At 41.8% G+C, this 17,733-nt stretch overlaps 1 protein-coding gene across 2 annotated transcripts in view; it reads right to left on the reverse strand.

Moving 5' to 3' along the window:
• Positions 1–17,733, reverse strand: part of OSTN (osteocrin) — a 114,255-nt gene that overhangs the window by 47,886 nt on the left and 48,636 nt on the right. The window contains exons 1-3 of one of the 2 annotated variants that reach the window (XM_033068854.2): positions 10,304–10,379; positions 3,490–3,588; positions 906–1,123 (exon numbers count right to left, since the gene is read on the reverse strand). In XM_033068854.2, the coding sequence (XP_032924745.1) occupies positions 906–1,123; positions 3,490–3,588 (317 nt within the window). In that variant the 5' untranslated portion in view covers positions 10,304–10,379. Of the gene's footprint in view, positions 1–905; positions 1,124–3,489; positions 3,589–10,303; positions 10,380–17,733 lie in introns of those variants that run through there. The other variant, XM_033068853.2, reaches the window with a different exon arrangement.

Consider the following 17,733-nt stretch of genomic DNA (forward strand, 5'->3'; position numbering starts at 1 on the left):
AGGTTTTAAGAATTTAGTACTTTATCACTTTTGGCTGAAGTCAAACCGTCCTAGTGGCAGACTGAGTGGATAAATGGAAAAACAAGAAAATACTGCAAAACTTTGTTTGAAAAAAGTACTTATAACATCGACTGGCTCTCATGAATACTTTCCATTTCCAGATTAAGATTTAAGCATGTTATTAAATACTTTGTGGCATTAGGGATGCCATCCAAGAGAAGACAGTTACCAGAAGAGCAGAACAAGCCAGGGAAGCTCTCTCAGATACAGGGAGCAGCCCCCAAGGCTGTGCCCCAAACTCAGTCTCTCCCCAGCCACACTGAGCACCATTCATTGCTCAGTCCTGTTACAAACAAGTTTATCTTCAAACACACATTGCTGTTTTGATTAAACCCTGATGTACCCAAAACTGATGGAGGTCTTGAAGCTCATTCTACTGTCTGCCTGCCCATTTTCATGATGTGTCTTTCATCTTTCTGTTTAAAACATCCACTACACCACCACCACCACCACCACCTTCTTTCCATCCCAGTCTCAGGAGCACCCAGCCCTGCCCCTCTTCTTGTGAACCTCAGGCACATTTTTTGCTTTAAGTAAGCTCATGATCAGAAATGCAGTTTTAAACTGAATGTTAGTTCACAACAGTGGAAAGAAGTGTACTGGAAAATCCCATATACTGGAATGTTGTCTGGTAGCTGTGCAGCACTGTAGGAATAAAAGAACTAGTGCACATATTATACATCACAGCTGAAGGGTGGCACAGTGTTTGCATGGTTTCTGATCAGAGGCACCTCACAACTGACCAGCAAACCTGCTGGGGGCTAAAGCTAACCCATCAGTGTCCAGAACACCCAGCAACAGCCTTCCTCCAACTTTACCACTGGCAGGAGCATCTAAGAGCTTACCTCTGTTTGCCTTTAGCATCCACAGAGGATGAAGAGATTCTGTCAATCGGGGAGCCAAATCCTGAGAAGCTTCTTTTCTTCTTGGTCTCAGTCACCTCGTTCTCCAGAGACACCAAGTCATCAAGAAGGAACAGTTTGGCTGCCAGGTTGGTGGCTGACTTCTCTTCACTGGCAATGGGATGGTCTCCCATGCCCAGAGCAGCAGAAGGTTCCAGAGGCTGCAGAAAAAATACAGTAAAATTTCAGCTGGCTGCTCAAGTCTCATAAAAAAAATAAAAAAAGAATTCAACCAGTGTCATAGGAGCAGTCCTGTAAATACAGAACTACCAGGACACTGAAAGTGGGACAATGTTTTAAAATTAAATTCCTTCTCTGAAATGTGACCTTTTTCCACTGACAGGATTTTGCTGTCAACGTCTGGATTTTTTTTAATAGAATTGAACTTGCTTTCATTATTATTGCAAGAAATATCAAAATTTGTTACTTCACAAAGCCTATTTCTGCAGGCCATCCCACTATCTCGATCTCAGAACTGTGATTGATATCACTTAGAGCATGAGCTGAGCAATTGAATCCTTCAGGAAAATGCAATCACCATTGGCAGACTCCAATATCCATTCTGATCGTTTTCAGGAAACTGATTTTTGTTTTTAAAATGAATGCTAATAAGTGGTAACAAAAACTTCTACAGAAGTTTCCATCCATATCTCACAACTTAACTAATTCTTATGCAAAAAATAACACTACATGGGGAGGAGGAAAGGAAGGAACACACTTTCGAACTGATGCAGCAGTTAGAACCTTAATTACAACATCAGGCTTAGCACCATTTCAAAACCAAACTTTGCTATAAGAATAGCTGAGAACACTGGAGTCCATCAAGAAAGAAATGAACTAATTAAAGTGAAATAGCTGCTTTGCATGCAACAGAAAAATACAGGGCAGCAGTCAGTCTGCAAAAGCAAACCCAAATCATTGTGTCTTTGAATGAAATACACCTTCTTGCTCACTTGACCATCACAGAATTAGAAACATTATGACTTACACCATCAAACAGGTTTTATTCTGTCTTTAGAAGCACAGCACTTCTGTTCTCCTTTAGGGTCATAAAACTTTCACAGAGGTTTGCAACTGAATGATGCCTTTCAAAAAGACTCAACTCTTTCTTCTGGTTAATGGGGATAAATATCTACAGTAACAGCTGAAACTAGAAGGGCAAACAGAGCCTCTGCTCTCAAATACCTTGCAATTCCACTTATTTTGTCTTCAAAAGATATAATGGAATTGTAAGAAGTCAAGTGACAGCTAAAATGATAATGAGAAGTAGAAAACAGTTTTCTTCTGGTGAACCACTGAACAAAGTAAAATTTCACAGATAAGCAGAGATGAGAGTTGGTGTAGGTGGTATAGTGAAGGGTTTGCAAACTTAGGAACAGCAATGAAATGAATAAAATTCAGTAACTTTTTCCTCAAGAGGAAGAGCTTCCCAGTCCACCCAGTGAAGTCACCAGATGGTGGATTTAAAATAAATATAAGGAGTTACTGTTTCAGTACAGCACACGGGTGAAGGGGAATGTGTTGCCAAAGAATGTTGTGAGATTTTAAACTGCTTCAGAGACAAATTCTGGCCCATCAGCAGCTAAAACATGCCCTGGTCCAGTGCAGGTCTCTAGACCTAGAAGTCTGCAAAGATGTTCTGTTCTTACATTCCTTTCAGAAAAATCTGTCACTGATGGAGGCAGGATACCAAGAGTCTGTGGCACCAGAACAGCTGCTACTGCAGAACTTTGGAGAATCGGGTCATCCTTATGTGAGAACAGAGAGCAAGGCAGAAGGATCCATCAGTATTCTTCAGTAACCATCTAATGTTTAAATTATCTTAAAACCTATGTCAAAACCCTAGAGGCAAACAGTGCTACTTTCAGTAAACTTTTAGATACTTGATTTTTTTTTTTATGGCATGAAACCATTACATAAATACCTCTTCTGCCAAATCTGCCTTATGTCAAAATGACATAAAAATAGGGAATGCAGTAGAAGTATTTTCAGGTGCAACCCCTACATATCATCCTGGGTGAAACATGAGACAACTCATCCATCTCATCTGCTGCTTTCCTTTGCAAGTTTAGGCAAGTAACTTTTTCCCTTGCTCCTCCTGGTCTAGTCCATCTCCTTTAATTTGTAATTTTTGTGCAGGTGATCTTCTCCCAGGGATCTCCTTGTGGCTTCTGAAAGCTGCAGCTTTCTCATGCCATTATTTGTCTGCTAGAGAGGTTTGCTTTCCTCCCTGTCATCACCTCCTTCCCCTCTTCAGGAAGCTCTCTTTCCATGGGCAATGTTTTAACACACAGGAAATCCCCGGGTGCTTCGGGAGAGGCTGTGAGAGTTTGGGTGAGGCCTCGCTCAGTCTGTCCCCCCAGAGCCATGCAATTTGCATCTCTCTCTTCTTGAGGCTCCTCCTCGGCTCTTACAGAGTCAATACTGCTCCTTCACCTCCCAACAGTGTTTGGATACTCCAGTGTCTTCCTCACTCTGTGCCCAAGGAAGGGCAGTTATGTTACAATCACCAGAAACCTTCACTTACCTCAGGAGCTGCCTCTGCCAGGAGCACAGAGCTGGAATTCCACCAGAGCAGGGCAACCACAAGGGCCAAGTGCACCACCACGAGCTGGAACTGCAGCATCTGCAAGGGAGAACAATCTGTAACTCACTCCACAGCTGCATCCCCTGAGGAATCTTGCTCCACAGGTCTTAAAGAAGGAAAAACAAAGGGAGACTCTCCCCATGGCTGTTAATAAGTTTTATCTGTCAGTCACAGCATATAACCCAGCAACCAGATAATGCCAGCTGAATGCATTCACCCTTGCATGCAGCATCAGCTCCCTCCTCTGCTCCTTCCTTCCCATACAGCCCTGCCAATCTTTTGATTCCTTTCTGCACAGTGGTGCAGTCCTTGCAGCAGCAGCAGTGAGGAATGCAAACTTGCCTTAAAACCAGGTGAACGGGATCCTCACTTGTAAGCAGGGAGACTTTGGCTTGTAGCCCAGGCTGACCCTGACCTCCCCACATGCTGGAGAGGTGCTTAAAGCTGTGACAGAAGTCATACACCTCTCCAGTAGTAATTTGAAGGCAAGGCTGCATTTTGCTAATTCTCAACATGATCTAGTGGGAGCCACAACTTCCAATAGCATCCTGCAACAAAAATATTCACAGTGAGCTTGCAAAGGGGTGTGTGAGACTGGTGGTGCTCTGACCAAGTGTCACAGCTGCAGAACTGCAGATGCCCACCAAGCCTTTAAATAGTGTGGGGAGTTTTGGGAGGCTCAGGATGGGGAAAGTGCTTGGTTACCTCTGGATGTGGGTTTAGCCTACATTGTTTAAGCCCTTGCTTGGATCTAAAACCTGATGTGCCTCCAACTCCCCAGGTGAGAAAGTTTCAGATGATATTAGGAAGAGCTAGGCTGGGGCTTTTTGCCAAAAGCATCTGCTCATTTGCTGATTTCTCTGTCTCCAGGTTCTGCACCAGATATAATTCAATTCTGATTCTGCCATTCTTTGCTGACTCACCACTTGGCAAAAGCAGAAACACAAAGAGTGTAGGAATATATATATACATAAATAATTATTATTACTATTGCCCATAAGGGATGGGCAGTTAGGAAGAAAGCTGCTGGTTACTGTGCAGGGGTGAGGCAGAGAGAGCACTGGAATCAAAGGACACAGTCAAAGCACTAAGCCAGCTGGTACCAGTGTCTCTCAGTCTGACTGTAACAGCCATTGCTTGACATAAACACAGGGGTCTGTCTGACTTTTCAAAGCTGTAACACTCTACAATGTATATTTTTGTACGTGGGTGTGCATTGAAATTCCAAGTAGCAGTCTACTACCTTCACAGGTAACCACATCCTGATTATTTGGATACAGAGATGTAAAAATAAATGGCAAGGTTAAAAACATATGTTTATTATGGTTTAAGATCTGTGCTGGTATTCATTCAACCCAAAGACTAAAGAGCTAAAAATAGCAACTGCTACACTAATGAAAATAAACAGTAAGGCACCTGCAGCACTGAAGACATTTGATTAACTGCTCAGAACTCGACACCAGTGAAATTAGAAGTGGAGGAAATTGTAAGGACTTAAAGCTTGGCTCTACTTCCCAGAGAAATAAGCAGCTGAAAAGGTGGTGTCACTGACTGAAAAAGGAGCAAAACTAAAGTCCAGCAAGACCTTGCTGTTTTGATTTTCATGCAGCAATGGGACCAAGGCAGGAGAAAAAGGCAGGGTTATTGTAGTGGAAGAGTTCAGCTTTAGAAAAGCAATTGCAAAACTAATGATGCAGTGAGGATTATGTAAATACAATTAAAATCACACTTTCTTCTGCCAGTCTGGGACTTACTTTTACTACCTTCAGCCATGTCATAGGACCTTAGTTATTAAAATAAGTTATTGGTATTTCTCCTTGAGCTCATTGGTTGCAATTGGCCAAGCAGAGCCCTCTGGCCAAAAAGGGTTTTTCCCAGCCATGCTCTGGCTATTGCTTCACCCCATCCATATTTCACCTTGACACATTCCAAGAGAGGCTTTAAGAGAGGCTGGACAGTATTTGTTACTGAAGGAGAATAAGCAAAGCTCTGACAAGCTTTTCAAGACGCACCCTTACTATATGTATTGAAATTCCATCCTTCCAGAAAATCTTCACCACCAGCTTCACAGAGCTAGGTCAAAGGATTGGTGTATAATTCCATGTCTGTAGTATCTCAGAGTCTTGTGTTATCTGACATAAAATATGGTTTTCCCTTCTCTAAATGTAATTGCAAGTCTGAAATTCAGACATATTTATGTGTCTTAGTGATACTTTTGCTTGAAATGTGTCAAAACTAAAATTCCTCATATAATTAGGTATCTTTGTTGCAGGTCCAATTAAAATAAAATTAAAGATAAAAGAAAGAACAGCATCCTACCTTATCAAAGCAGGATAAACATACAAAACTTTTACTTAGGAACCTGTGCAGAGCCTTTTTCCAAGAAAAGATCACAAGAAAGCAAAATGTTTTACCAAACAGAAACTGTAAAGTCTCCAACATCAAACCAAAGGACTTAAAAGATGTTTTTCTTACAAAGAAAAAAGCAGAACCCAAAATGACATCCTGAAGATAAGTGGGCTGAACAAACCCCAGACAGAATGCAATTCATCACCAAGCTCCAAACCCATTGCCTGTCAAAAATGGTAACAGCCATCATTGTTCTTACCCATTTGAACTGCGATATTTCACATTACTGTGGAGATTACACTGCAAGCATAAATCACAGGGGACTTATTTTTCTTACTGGCCTGTTAGCAAGAGAACTGAGGCAAGACATCATGGCTTGCACTGCAATCCTTCACTCCAGCTGCCAGTCTGTACTGATGGCTGTGCTCTGCTCGCTGCTGTGACACCAGCGTGGGACATGCCCAGGGCCCTGCGAACGAGGACCTTGTGGCCAAGCCTGGAAACCCCTGAGGCTTTGCCACCAAAATGAACCGATGCAGAGCCCAGGCTTGGCTGTCCCACAGGCATGGGGAGCTCCTAGTAGTGCCTCTTTGGCCTCCAGTGCTCCTCCTACAGCACTGGGATAACGCTGGGAAGCCTTCATCACCTGCTAGCCTGGAAGCTCTCTGGGATGTCAGATTCCAGCCAGCTGGGGGAAATCAGAGCTGTGTCTGCCATCCAGCTACTGAGTTCCAGCACCACAAAACAGAATACTAACTGCTGCTACCTATCTTAATTGAATTGATTGATCAAATTGAGTACTTGCACTGGTCTTGCTATGCTCGCATGGCAATCCCAATGGGAATATACCTTGCCCAAAAAAATTAAGATGGATGATTATCTTACCAAAAGAACAACTCAAAAAAGGTTTTTGTGAAGCTCTAAGAAGTCTGCTCTTGCTGGAACAAATTTGCCTTACTTTTAAAAGTTGCTAAAGGTATCCTCTGATGATATGTATCACCACAAAGCCAAAAATACTGCCCCTACCACCAGTCCTAGAGATTTCAGAACTGCTGAAGGATCCTGTGTTTCTCAGGTGCAATCCTGTAGTTATGTAAATGTCGGGGAAAAGGGAGGAAAGTCAAAATGAATCCCACCCTCAGAAAAAAAAGCAGAGCTCAAAAATAGGTTAGTGTTGTTTTTGTTCTCACCCCACAGATGAGATATGGAGCGTTTCTCACATACTGCTTTCTAAAAGATACTGAAGCCACACATTGGAACATGGGACTTTTGTCACAAAATGAAATGTAAGCTGCCAGTGTCAGGTCCTTTATGTTATTAATAATGTGTTTTCTGGAGTAGGAATAGATTTTTAAACAATGCCATATATTTTGTTATACATGGTACAGACACTGACAACTTCTACAATGTGTATTTCCTTCTATTTTCAGTCTTCTGACTACATAGATAAACAGAGGCAGGTAGGCTTCATCTAGTGGAACCAGAGAGAATTTAGAATTCATAAACTTATGCAAGAGGCCTATGATTAGTTATTTTGAGATAACTAGGTATTTTTGTGCCTCAAAAGAAAATTTTTGTCAGACAGTGTTTCAAGGCCAAGCATGTTCTACTTACTGAAGTTCCTTCAAGGTTTCTCAAGGCAGTCAAGATTTGTCAATTGATTTCCAAAGTCTTCATTTCAGTAATTGCATTCCCTGTGACATGATTTCCAGTGTTCAGTCCTGACATGTTCTCATATCACCAGTTAGTCACCTTTGCCAGTTTGCCAGCTGTGCTTTGGCTCAGAAGATGCTCAAGCTCACAGCTGTTCCTACCCCTTGTACTCAGATCAAAGAGAGTTTGATGTCATGGTTTCAGTCAGGTTCAGTCCCTGCAGGGCTCACCTGGACCCTGCCCACACAGGACTGGGGGAGCAGCACTCACACCATGGGAAAAGGGATGGAAAGGTGACCCTTAATTCCCATAAGAGTTCAAGAAGAGCATGAGTGAACACAGCCCTGGCAGGGGCTGAACAGACACAAGCAAGATTCAGGAACAAATTAACTGACAGAGGTGGGCAAACCCTTGTGAAGGATAGTCACTCATGGTTCTCATCTCTTCCTTTGAAAACAGGGCATGAAACCAAATGGTCATGCACAAAAAGTGAGGAAAATTCTAAATTTTCTTTAGCATGGGTAGGAAGGAGACAGGTTGGACATCTTGGAAAGCTGGCTACACTTTTACACTATCACACAGTGTAATAAATCCATTTTTAGCAACAGATTTCAATAATTAAAAACCCCAAACCACAAAAGTAGGAGACCACAAAGCAGCAGAAAAACAGAAGTAATCAAGCCCATCTAGAAGGATGCTATAAGAAAATATCTCTTACTGGGAAAAATCTATTTGCACCTTTCCTCAAAAGATAATTGAGTGAGCTGCAGTATTCCTGGTATGTACAATGAAAAACAAAATTATTAGGCTATTCTTCATTGCCAACAAACTCTCAACCCTACACTATTTATATATGTACTGACTAAACATGCCAACTTTTCTTAACATTTCTAACAACTTGACATTCAGCTTTTTTTCTTCTTTACCACAAGAGCCAAAAACTTTTCATTGTTAGAGTGCCATCTTCAGCATTGGAATCAAAAATAAGAAACCATTCCATCAAGAAAAATCAAGAAATAAATTGTGGGTTTCTATATTAGAAAAATCACTTTCTTTCCTAACAGCATTGGAGTGCTAAGTAGATTTTCACACCAGGTATAAAGAGCATATTAACAAAATAGGTATCAATATAAAACCAGACCATTTAAAGTATTATAAAATACCCCTCAAATAAGTTTTTAAGAGATAAGAATGACATTGGAATTTCTTAACAGGACTCAAGCACTGATACTGATTTACTGGATAAGTATTTAAACGTTCTGATCAAGGATATTACTTGAAGAAGAAAAGTCTCGGGGGAGATGCATGGCAAATGTAAATTAGAGAGTAACCCTTCCCTCTGAATTAAGAAGAAAAGGAAATCTGAAAGCACTTGCAATCTTGGTCAGGGTCTAAGAGCAGAGCTCTTACAACTGTTGTGTGTTTTAACTGGCTACTCAAGGAGCCCAGAAAGGCACTTGTCATTCAAAGAGTGAAAACAAAGTCCTAATCTGCTGAAATCAGATTGGCAGGTATTTATAACAAATGAAGAACGCCTGGTTCAGTCAGACACATTTTTCAGTTTCCCCATCATTTACACCATAGATTTGCTTGGTTTGAGCTGAGAGTTTTTGCCTGTTATTCCTCATAATGTACAAAGTATTTTACAAGAAAAGTAGGTTGAGCTACATTTTGAATACAGGTGAGCAAATGCAGATAAATGCAATAAGTTTCCTGAGCTGAGCAGTGGGCAGAGGCACAAAATGTCCTCTCAGCTCCTCAGCTTTCAGCTCTGCACTCCCCATGAGAAAACAATCACTTCAAATTGAAAAACCAAGTAAGGATAGCAAAAGGCACTGCATGCTAGTACTTCAAAAATTAGTGGTTTCTGAACTTTAGTAGCCTCTGGACATCTAAACCAAACGTTATTTGCATGTATTTACTTGTACAACCTCAGTGTGGGAGGAAAAAAAAACCCAACAGTGAAATAGTTTTGAACTCAGAATGGAGAAATTACAATGACTATCACAGAATCAGTCTGCCTTCACTTACAGGGGTACAAAACTGAACTAGTCAGATCACTGGATAATGATAATTACTCTGTTAGTGTAGGAACGTTTTTGCAGATATTCTATATTATTGCAGGAATGCAGCAGAATCTGGATCAACATTTGTCTAATATGGGATATGGTAAAACCCTTCTGCAGATCCATAAATTAAAGACTTTTCCTAAATAATTTATCTCATACTTTCCAATATGTTAGATGTAGCAAACTTGTCTACCAAACATGAGATTTAGTAATGCAAAGGAATTATTCTGTCGCAGCTCTTCAGCTTATTTTAAGATGTAATATGCATTTGACAATAACTTACACAAAAGGAAAATCCATAACAATATAAACAGACAGCAGTTTACTGCAAAGCACTGCAAGAACATAAAAGTAATTTGTCACTGTTGTAAAATGCACTGACCCATCCTGTTTAAATATTGGCTGATTAACTGAAGGAAATAAGTTTCCACTGAATATTTGTAGCTCAGTTTTACTACCAAAAATCCTAGATGACAGGCACCTTATTATCTTAATTCCAAACTGGAAAAAGTAGTCATGCTTTTCTCATCAGATCAGGGCACCTTTATACCTTTTGCATGTCTGTTAATAAAAAAATTGAAGAAAACATTAAAAAGAGGAAAACACAGAAGGGAAGAAAGCTTCTGTACAGAGAGCAGAAGACACAAAACATCCCCAACACATTCTGCCCTCACTCCTCTTACCTTGCATTGGATACAAGCAATTCCCACCTTAATGGTCCTGCTATGTTCTTCCTCCTAACTTATCCTTAATGCTCAGCTTTCTTTCAGAGTTTTTATAGTCTCTGGTGTAGGCTACAAACTCCAATCCCTGCCTTTGCTTTCTCTTACATCATTTCTAAAGATTTTCCACTGATTCTTGCCCTAAACCTTTCTCTGTCTTGCACTCTCACACACATACTTGCCTCGCATTTGTTATATTTATTGCTGTGATCAAAATCATTAGGTTATAATTAAAAGTCTAGGAGTTTGTTCTGGGGGTTTTTCCTGTTTATTTAATTTAATTTTATGATTCAGACAGTCATGGGAGTAGAAAGATTTTCAGCAGCATCACCATTCCTCTAAACTCTCAATTTGTAAACTGCAGTACAGAAACAGGATGTTCTGAGTTATTTCTGAGGGTTTTTTTTTTTTTTTAACTTTGTTTCTTGGGGATATCAGAAGGACTGTATTATGTTCAGAAAGTTTAGTAGACCAAACACCACTGTAAGCTGAGCATTAGAAAAGGAGTGTGCTTTGTAAAGCAAGTGACAAGAACTTAAATCTTTCAGATACTTGATTTCTGTTATTGAAATGTAAAGTTATTGAATTGTAAAGCACGAGCTGTGGAGATCCCTATCTTTCCTAGGCAGTACCAGAGGACTTATTTATTTCCCTGTTTGCCTCCCTAGAATAAGCCTATCTTCTTTTTGGCCCCTTTATAAAAATCTCAGGTTTTAATAGATTCAGGGAGCTTTTTAGACCTGTTTTGGGATTTAAAATTCTAACCAGGGCAGACTCTTTAAGAGTTAATTCATGGTAATTTTATCCCCTAAATAGATAGGCACAGTGTTTTCAAAGTAGTTTTTACTCTGACTTGGTGTTCCTACAAGCCATGGACAATAAAAGGAAATTTGCAGCCAGGAAGCAAACTCTTCGATTTCATTTGTCTTGATCAAAGTGATTAGAGAAAAATAGGAGTTTAATCACATTGAGGCAAGGCAAGGACTTCTGCCCCATCCCTGGACGTGTTCCAGGCCAGGCTGGGTGGGGCTCTGAGCACCCTGGTCTAGGGAAGTGTCCCTGCCCATGGCAGGGGGTGGCACTAGATGGTCTGTAAGGTCCCTCCCAACTCAAGGCATTCTCTCAGAGTACTGAGATATGGGAATGTGGCCTGGAGCAGACCTGCAGAAGTTCTGCAGAAGCACACAGAAGTGTTGGGCAGGTTGAGACTCTCCACTGCAGGCTGTAACACAGCAGGGATGGCAGCTGCAGAGCTCCAAATGGGCTCTGTGGGCACTGGAGGAGCAGGAGAATGAAAAGAGCAGGGCCAAACACCACAGACTGCTGAAACACAGCTGAAAGTGCTGCTGCACAGACAGAACTGGACTGAGGTCCATGTTACTGCACTTAGGTGGTGTTTTGCTGCTGGAAGTCCAAGGACACAGCAGTACTCGACTGATGTGTCTTAAAACAGGCAAGCAGGATCTCAGGAAAAAGCAAAAAAAAATATATAACAATCTAACAGTGAGGTGTTATTAGTTTATGGGGTACCTCAGTGACATACAACCACAAGGTACTGCTGACCAGCTGCTGCAGTTCCAGGCACTTTCTTCTTCTTTGTTCTGTTGGAAAGACACAAGGTGGCACTCACAGGCATTTACTCCTCCTGGGAGTTTTTACAGGTCCTGTCTTGAGGTCTTCAAGCAGAACCTGCACAGGACTCCATTCTGGGGTTGCTGTGGGTAGGGGACCTGGGCTGTGACACTGTCAGTGAGCTGAGGACAGAGCTGAGTGCTGGCAGTGAAGGCATTTCAGTGTTTCACAGCACAGGGAAAAGTCTGGAGAGCAGCTGAGACTCAGCCATCCACAACTCAGCACCTCACAAGAGTCAGGGAGAGGGGGGAGGACTGCAGGAAAAACAGCAGGAGAAGTGCAGCATAGTGTCACCTCCTTTGGCTCCAAGAGAATGTATAAGAACTGGCGTTAAAATTTTCTTTTATGGTCTCCATGGAGCAGTGATGCTATAAGCAAAGCTCCAGCCACTTTTGTTCTACCTGTTGGACTTGCTCTGAGGTTGAGACTCTTCTCTTAAGAAAAGCTATTTTCTATTTCACAATTTAACACTGTATCCTTCCTACAAAATCTAAAAGATTTCAGAAATGTTTTCTGATACACACAATTATCATCAACTCTGACTAGGAGATGTGAAAGACTCAGATCTGGGTAATTTGTCATCTTCACAGATTGCTTCTGACCTTAGCATAAGACATTTTACCAGCACACATGGGGGTTTTCTCTCTGGGGAAAAAGAAACCCCAACAAACCAACCAACAAACAAAGCAAGCAAATAAGCAAACAGACAAACCAAAATAAGAAATACTACTAATAAAAATGAATAGTGTGCTACAGTGTTCATATTTCATTTCCTGCTCTAAAGTGACTTTGATTTATTAACACCTTTTTGACACCTTCTAGTGAAGACTGCCAAGGAAGCTTCCCAGACAATGAAAAAGGTAAATGTGGTTACTCTGCTGGCAGAGCATCCAAGAACAGATCTCCTCAACAACACTGTGGGTCAATTATACTTACAATATAATTAAGTCAGGGCAACCAAGAATTTGGAAGGAGTCTTTATTGTCTTAAATGTGAATGAATAAACAAATACAATGTGATTTTTCTCAACTATGAAGATAAAAATAAAAAGAGAATTGGAGGAGGTAAGGACCCAAGACGTGAAACTTGTTTCTCTTTTTCCAAGAGAAACACAAACTCACCTCCCTACTGCCTTCATGGTCCCACAAGAATTTCCATAAATCTTTCAAGACAGGTTTGCAAATCAGTTGAGCTGGCTGTTCTCCTTAAGTAGACAAGTTCTGATTCAGACAGCAGGAGTTAGCAGGGGTTCCCTCGTGTAAGCATTGAGCAATCTTGCTCTTCAGCACCCTTGTCTGTGGAACCTATATTTGGAGTTGTCAGACCTTGTCTGTAAAGGCTTAGGAATGACACATGGATACACCATGCTTGATATTTTTGCCTTTTTAGTTCTTCCTTTCTCCCACTAAAGCATGCAGCAGTGCTGTTTTACCCTGTGATGAAAGCCACAGGAGCCTCCCTGTTCAGTCACTAAGGTGTCCCAAGGGAGCTTCACCTTCCAGCCCCTTCAAAGCGTGTAACCCTTCCAGCACCCACTGATTCCTCACACAGCATCACACAGCTGCCACCCACAAACCAGGTGAACAGTGCAGGGTCCAGCAGGGGGCCTGGCCAAAGCAAAAGAGCTGTGCTCAGAAATTGTTAATTGATCTGGCATGGAGGAAAGGCTTCTCACCTGAGGCATTCTGATTACTGGGATTATTCACATTTTCACTAAACACTGAGTGTGCCATTGTGGATGATATAATTCCTCCAAAGCCATCTTCCCCTGACCCCTTGAATTTGCTATAATTGATAAGGTTTCCTAGATACCAAGGTTGAGCCAAATTCTTTAAGAATTTGGTCACTCTTCTAACACTTTGGAAGATAATTGGTTAGAAATTAGGATGTGTAATTGGTCAGTTTACCTTTAGAACTTCTCACTTAGATTGGATGCTGTTATTTGTATAAACTTTTATTGGCTGTAGTTTGAATCCCCCCTGAACTTATAAATATGACTGTCTGCCTTTGTTCTGGGAGAATCCCTGCTTGATCACCCTTTGCATGAAATAAAGATTCTTGTGGAACTCGTCAAGTAAGGCCTCAGGTCTTTCTCTGCTGGCTAAATGTGAGCTTTCTGAGAGATGGCTGATCGATATTAGCACTCTCACGTCCTGGTAAAACTATCACCAGGGAGCAAAAAGAAAGCTACATGCCATCAGGAGCAGTGCAGTTCTTGGTTTAACATGGGAAAACAACACCACATTGAAATTAGCAAAAGTAGACATTTTTCCAGGTTTGCCCCAAAATTCTGAGAAATAATCCAAGTGGTTTTTTTTCTTTTCAAATTGAAAACTATATTCTTTAAAATAAAGAGCTGATTTCCATGAGCCAGGGGCTCAGCTGATACTGACTCATATAGCTCTGAGATAAAAACCTAGATATTCCAAATTACGGTGACTTTAATTTATTTTTACTTCTTGAGACAATAAACTCTTCTGCTAAAATTGGCCCAATTCTGACACCAGTCTGAAAGAGGAATGGCATTCTACCAGATTAATCAAAACACTGCATTTTACAGCTCGATTATTGGTACAGGGAGAACATCCAACTTTACTTTTGTTGCATTTACATTCATATCTTGTCTGGAGAATGGGAAACATTTAAAAATAACCATCTCAGATTTTTAGTCAATACAAAAGAGAGAATTTCAGAAACCAATCTAATTCCCACCTACTTGCATGTAGATACACAGAGCCAGAGAGCAGATGACTCATTGTAAGACAGACTATGGAAAAGAGACCCCATATTTATTAACAATATGCATGATTGTTTTCCAATAGAAGGTACATTCTACCTTGGAAGGAAAACTTATGTTAAAACTGCTATTTTTAAATCTGCAAACTATCAAAGTAGCTTTTGCTGTGTCACTTCCATTTAAGATGAATCCTTGCAGCTAGATAGAGGTGGAGAAACAAAACCCACAAAGTGAAGGTAGAAAATAACACTAAAGACAGTTACATTCTTTAGGAATGTTAGGCTTCCTACTTGCATTTTCTATATATGTACTTTTAAAAAGTCCTTTGTGCTGAAATTATGTGCTTGCGATCAAATTATGGCACGCATGAATCCATAAAAAGCTCTCAAAAAACAAAGTCCCAAAAAGGACAGCTTCTTGAGAGGCAAGGAAGCCCTGATGCAAAAGGTTGTGTTTGGAAATAAAAGATGTTTTATCTCTGGTGCCCAAGCCATTGGCTCCCAGCCCACGATGGACGTGAGGAGTGAAGATGGCCAAGAAAAGCACAGGACCTTTTGTGCTACGGACACAGTGGTCCATGAACAAGTGGGCAAGGGGTAACAAAAACACACAGATGTCTCAATGTACCAGGGAAATGGTAATAGTTCTGGGCCAGTGTCAGTCTGGTCCTGACTCAACTGGCAACACAGAAATGAAAACGAGTAGATTGTGTTTCCATCCCCTCTAACTACGCTCCTTGGAGTCAATGCTAAATATCAACATAACAAACTGGGAGCCAGCTCCATCTTTCTGTGCTAGGACAGAAGAGTGTTGATGTTTCCACACTGCCTGCCTTGTGCTGAGGGCCCCTGCCACTGAAACAAACTCCTTGTGGCCCATGAGCCCTGGTGCCCCAGCAGACAAAGCACAGAACAGCGACGTGCACCTCGGCTGCAGAGCACACACTTCAGCTCCAGAGCCACGTACAGATGTGGCCATGCAGCACATGTGCAGCAGCTCCAATTTAGATATGCTCAAAGATGAAAAAACGTGGAAACTCTGAAACTCTGTCCTCACCTCACACTTTATTTCAAACACCTTTTACTGTTTTCTTGCAGAACTGAGAAGTACAATGGAGTTTTGTTTATTGGCACCATGATAAGAGATGCAGGAGAAGTAAAGAAAGCAGCTAATCAGCAAAATGATGACAACAGACTGGGGAAAAAGAGGAAGGATTGGAAGGATGGGTATTCTTCAGTCAGATGCAGAGGTGTGGAAGCTGGGCAGAGCCATGTGGATCACTCACAGCATCACAGCATGCTGCAGGAAATGTCACCATCCATTTCCTACCTGACATGCAGATAAAGGAAGTCATGTGGAAGGTGGGGCTGGGAAGTTGTTTCTCCATGGAAATAATTCCTGCACCAAAAGGTTTTAATAAGGAGTATTCTGTCCCCTCATTGCTGGTAAGTCCACCCCTGGGATGGTGGCTTGCACAGCAGGACTGTGCTGTGCTGGAATCCAAACAGAGCATGCTGTTGGTGTAAACCCAGGAGTTCAGAGCAATTTTTGCTGGCTGATTTTATTTTTTCCTTTCTTTGCTCCAGTATAAACGTGGTAATGGATTGGTTCTTTCAAGAGAACCAGCAAACACAGGAAACAGCAAACCAGTTCTGTTACAGAAAGGAAGGTCTCTGGTATTTCTAAGAATTAACCATCTCACAACTGTTCGGAAATTCGTCCTAACACTTGAGCCAAGTTCTGGCACATCACTTGTCCACTTCAACTGGACAGAGACCTGTCTCTGCTGGACTCTGCACCTTTCTGCAGGGAAGCTGCAATTCCCCAAACAGCTGCAGTTCCGCAGCTGGATGAGTCCGGGATGTTTCAGGAACCATCCTAAACATTTATCAGTCAATCACCGCCCTCTAGAGGTGCCCGCACCGTGCTGGGCTGGGCTTGCCGCAATCCCACAGCATCCCCTTTGCTGCCAGGAGCAGGAGGAAGGTGTCGGCTGCTTTGGGCAGATCCAGGTGCTGTTATGGGTGCAAAGGACTGAGTGCTATCCCCAGCTCCTCCCGTGTTCCTTCCCCCTCCACCTTCAAGGTCACCCAGCTGGCAGCATTTGGCCTTCGTGCATTTTGCAGTCGTGCCACTGCAGAGAGCAGTGAAACACAGAATGACAGAGAACTGTAAGACACAACTGCAATAAAATGCAGTAAAAGTAACTGCCAGACGAAACTCTTATTTTTTTTTCTCAAGCAATGTGTGTAAGCAAAAGCAGTGGCACAGCTGCAGGAATTGACTGTGCCCACATGAGCTGGATGTGCTGGTATGAGAAAAGCAGCAAGCCCTTCTGTACAACTACACACATTACTTTCCCTTGTCTGGGATAGCCTGGAAGTTTTAAAGAGAAGAATAAAAAAAAAGTGATGAATAATAAGCAACCCACCACATAATCAGGTGATGAATGTGCTTTTCCTGGTATGCAAAGACCCTCTTTGATTAGCTGAGTATCTAAGGAGAAACTGCTCTGTGCAGACTTAACACAAGATCCTGGAGGCAGGAATAGCACATGGCTAGATTTCCCCAGACACATCCTTCCTTCTTTTTTCCAGCTGGAAATTCTGTCTAGTTAGAATTTAGCAATCTTTTACATTTTCTTCTGCCAGGCTGGCTGGATGTGCTGGTTTGCCTGCATATGGAGGCATTCTGCAGGTAACCATGCATATGAACAGACCACCTGTGCCTGTGCAGCCTGATCATACACTCCTGTCGGCAGTATTTAATCCAAATAGAGCAGATGCCCAGGATCCAGTAACCATTTCATTTCAAACATTACCCTGGGATTCAGGAGAGCTGTGTTCTGTTACAGAATCACAGCATGGTGGAGCTTGGCAGGGACCTCTGGAGATTGATTAGTCCAACACCCCTCCTCAAAGCAGGGTCAAGAGAAGCAATATTGCCAGTGCTCTCCACAACCTCTCTGGGTAGCCTGTTCATTCTTCAGTCAGTGCCACAGTAAAAAAAAAAAGAAATATAT

Source organism: Catharus ustulatus, chromosome 10 (genome assembly GCF_009819885.2).
Source record: "Catharus ustulatus isolate bCatUst1 chromosome 10, bCatUst1.pri.v2, whole genome shotgun sequence".
Taxonomy (NCBI): domain Eukaryota; kingdom Metazoa; phylum Chordata; class Aves; order Passeriformes; family Turdidae; genus Catharus; species Catharus ustulatus.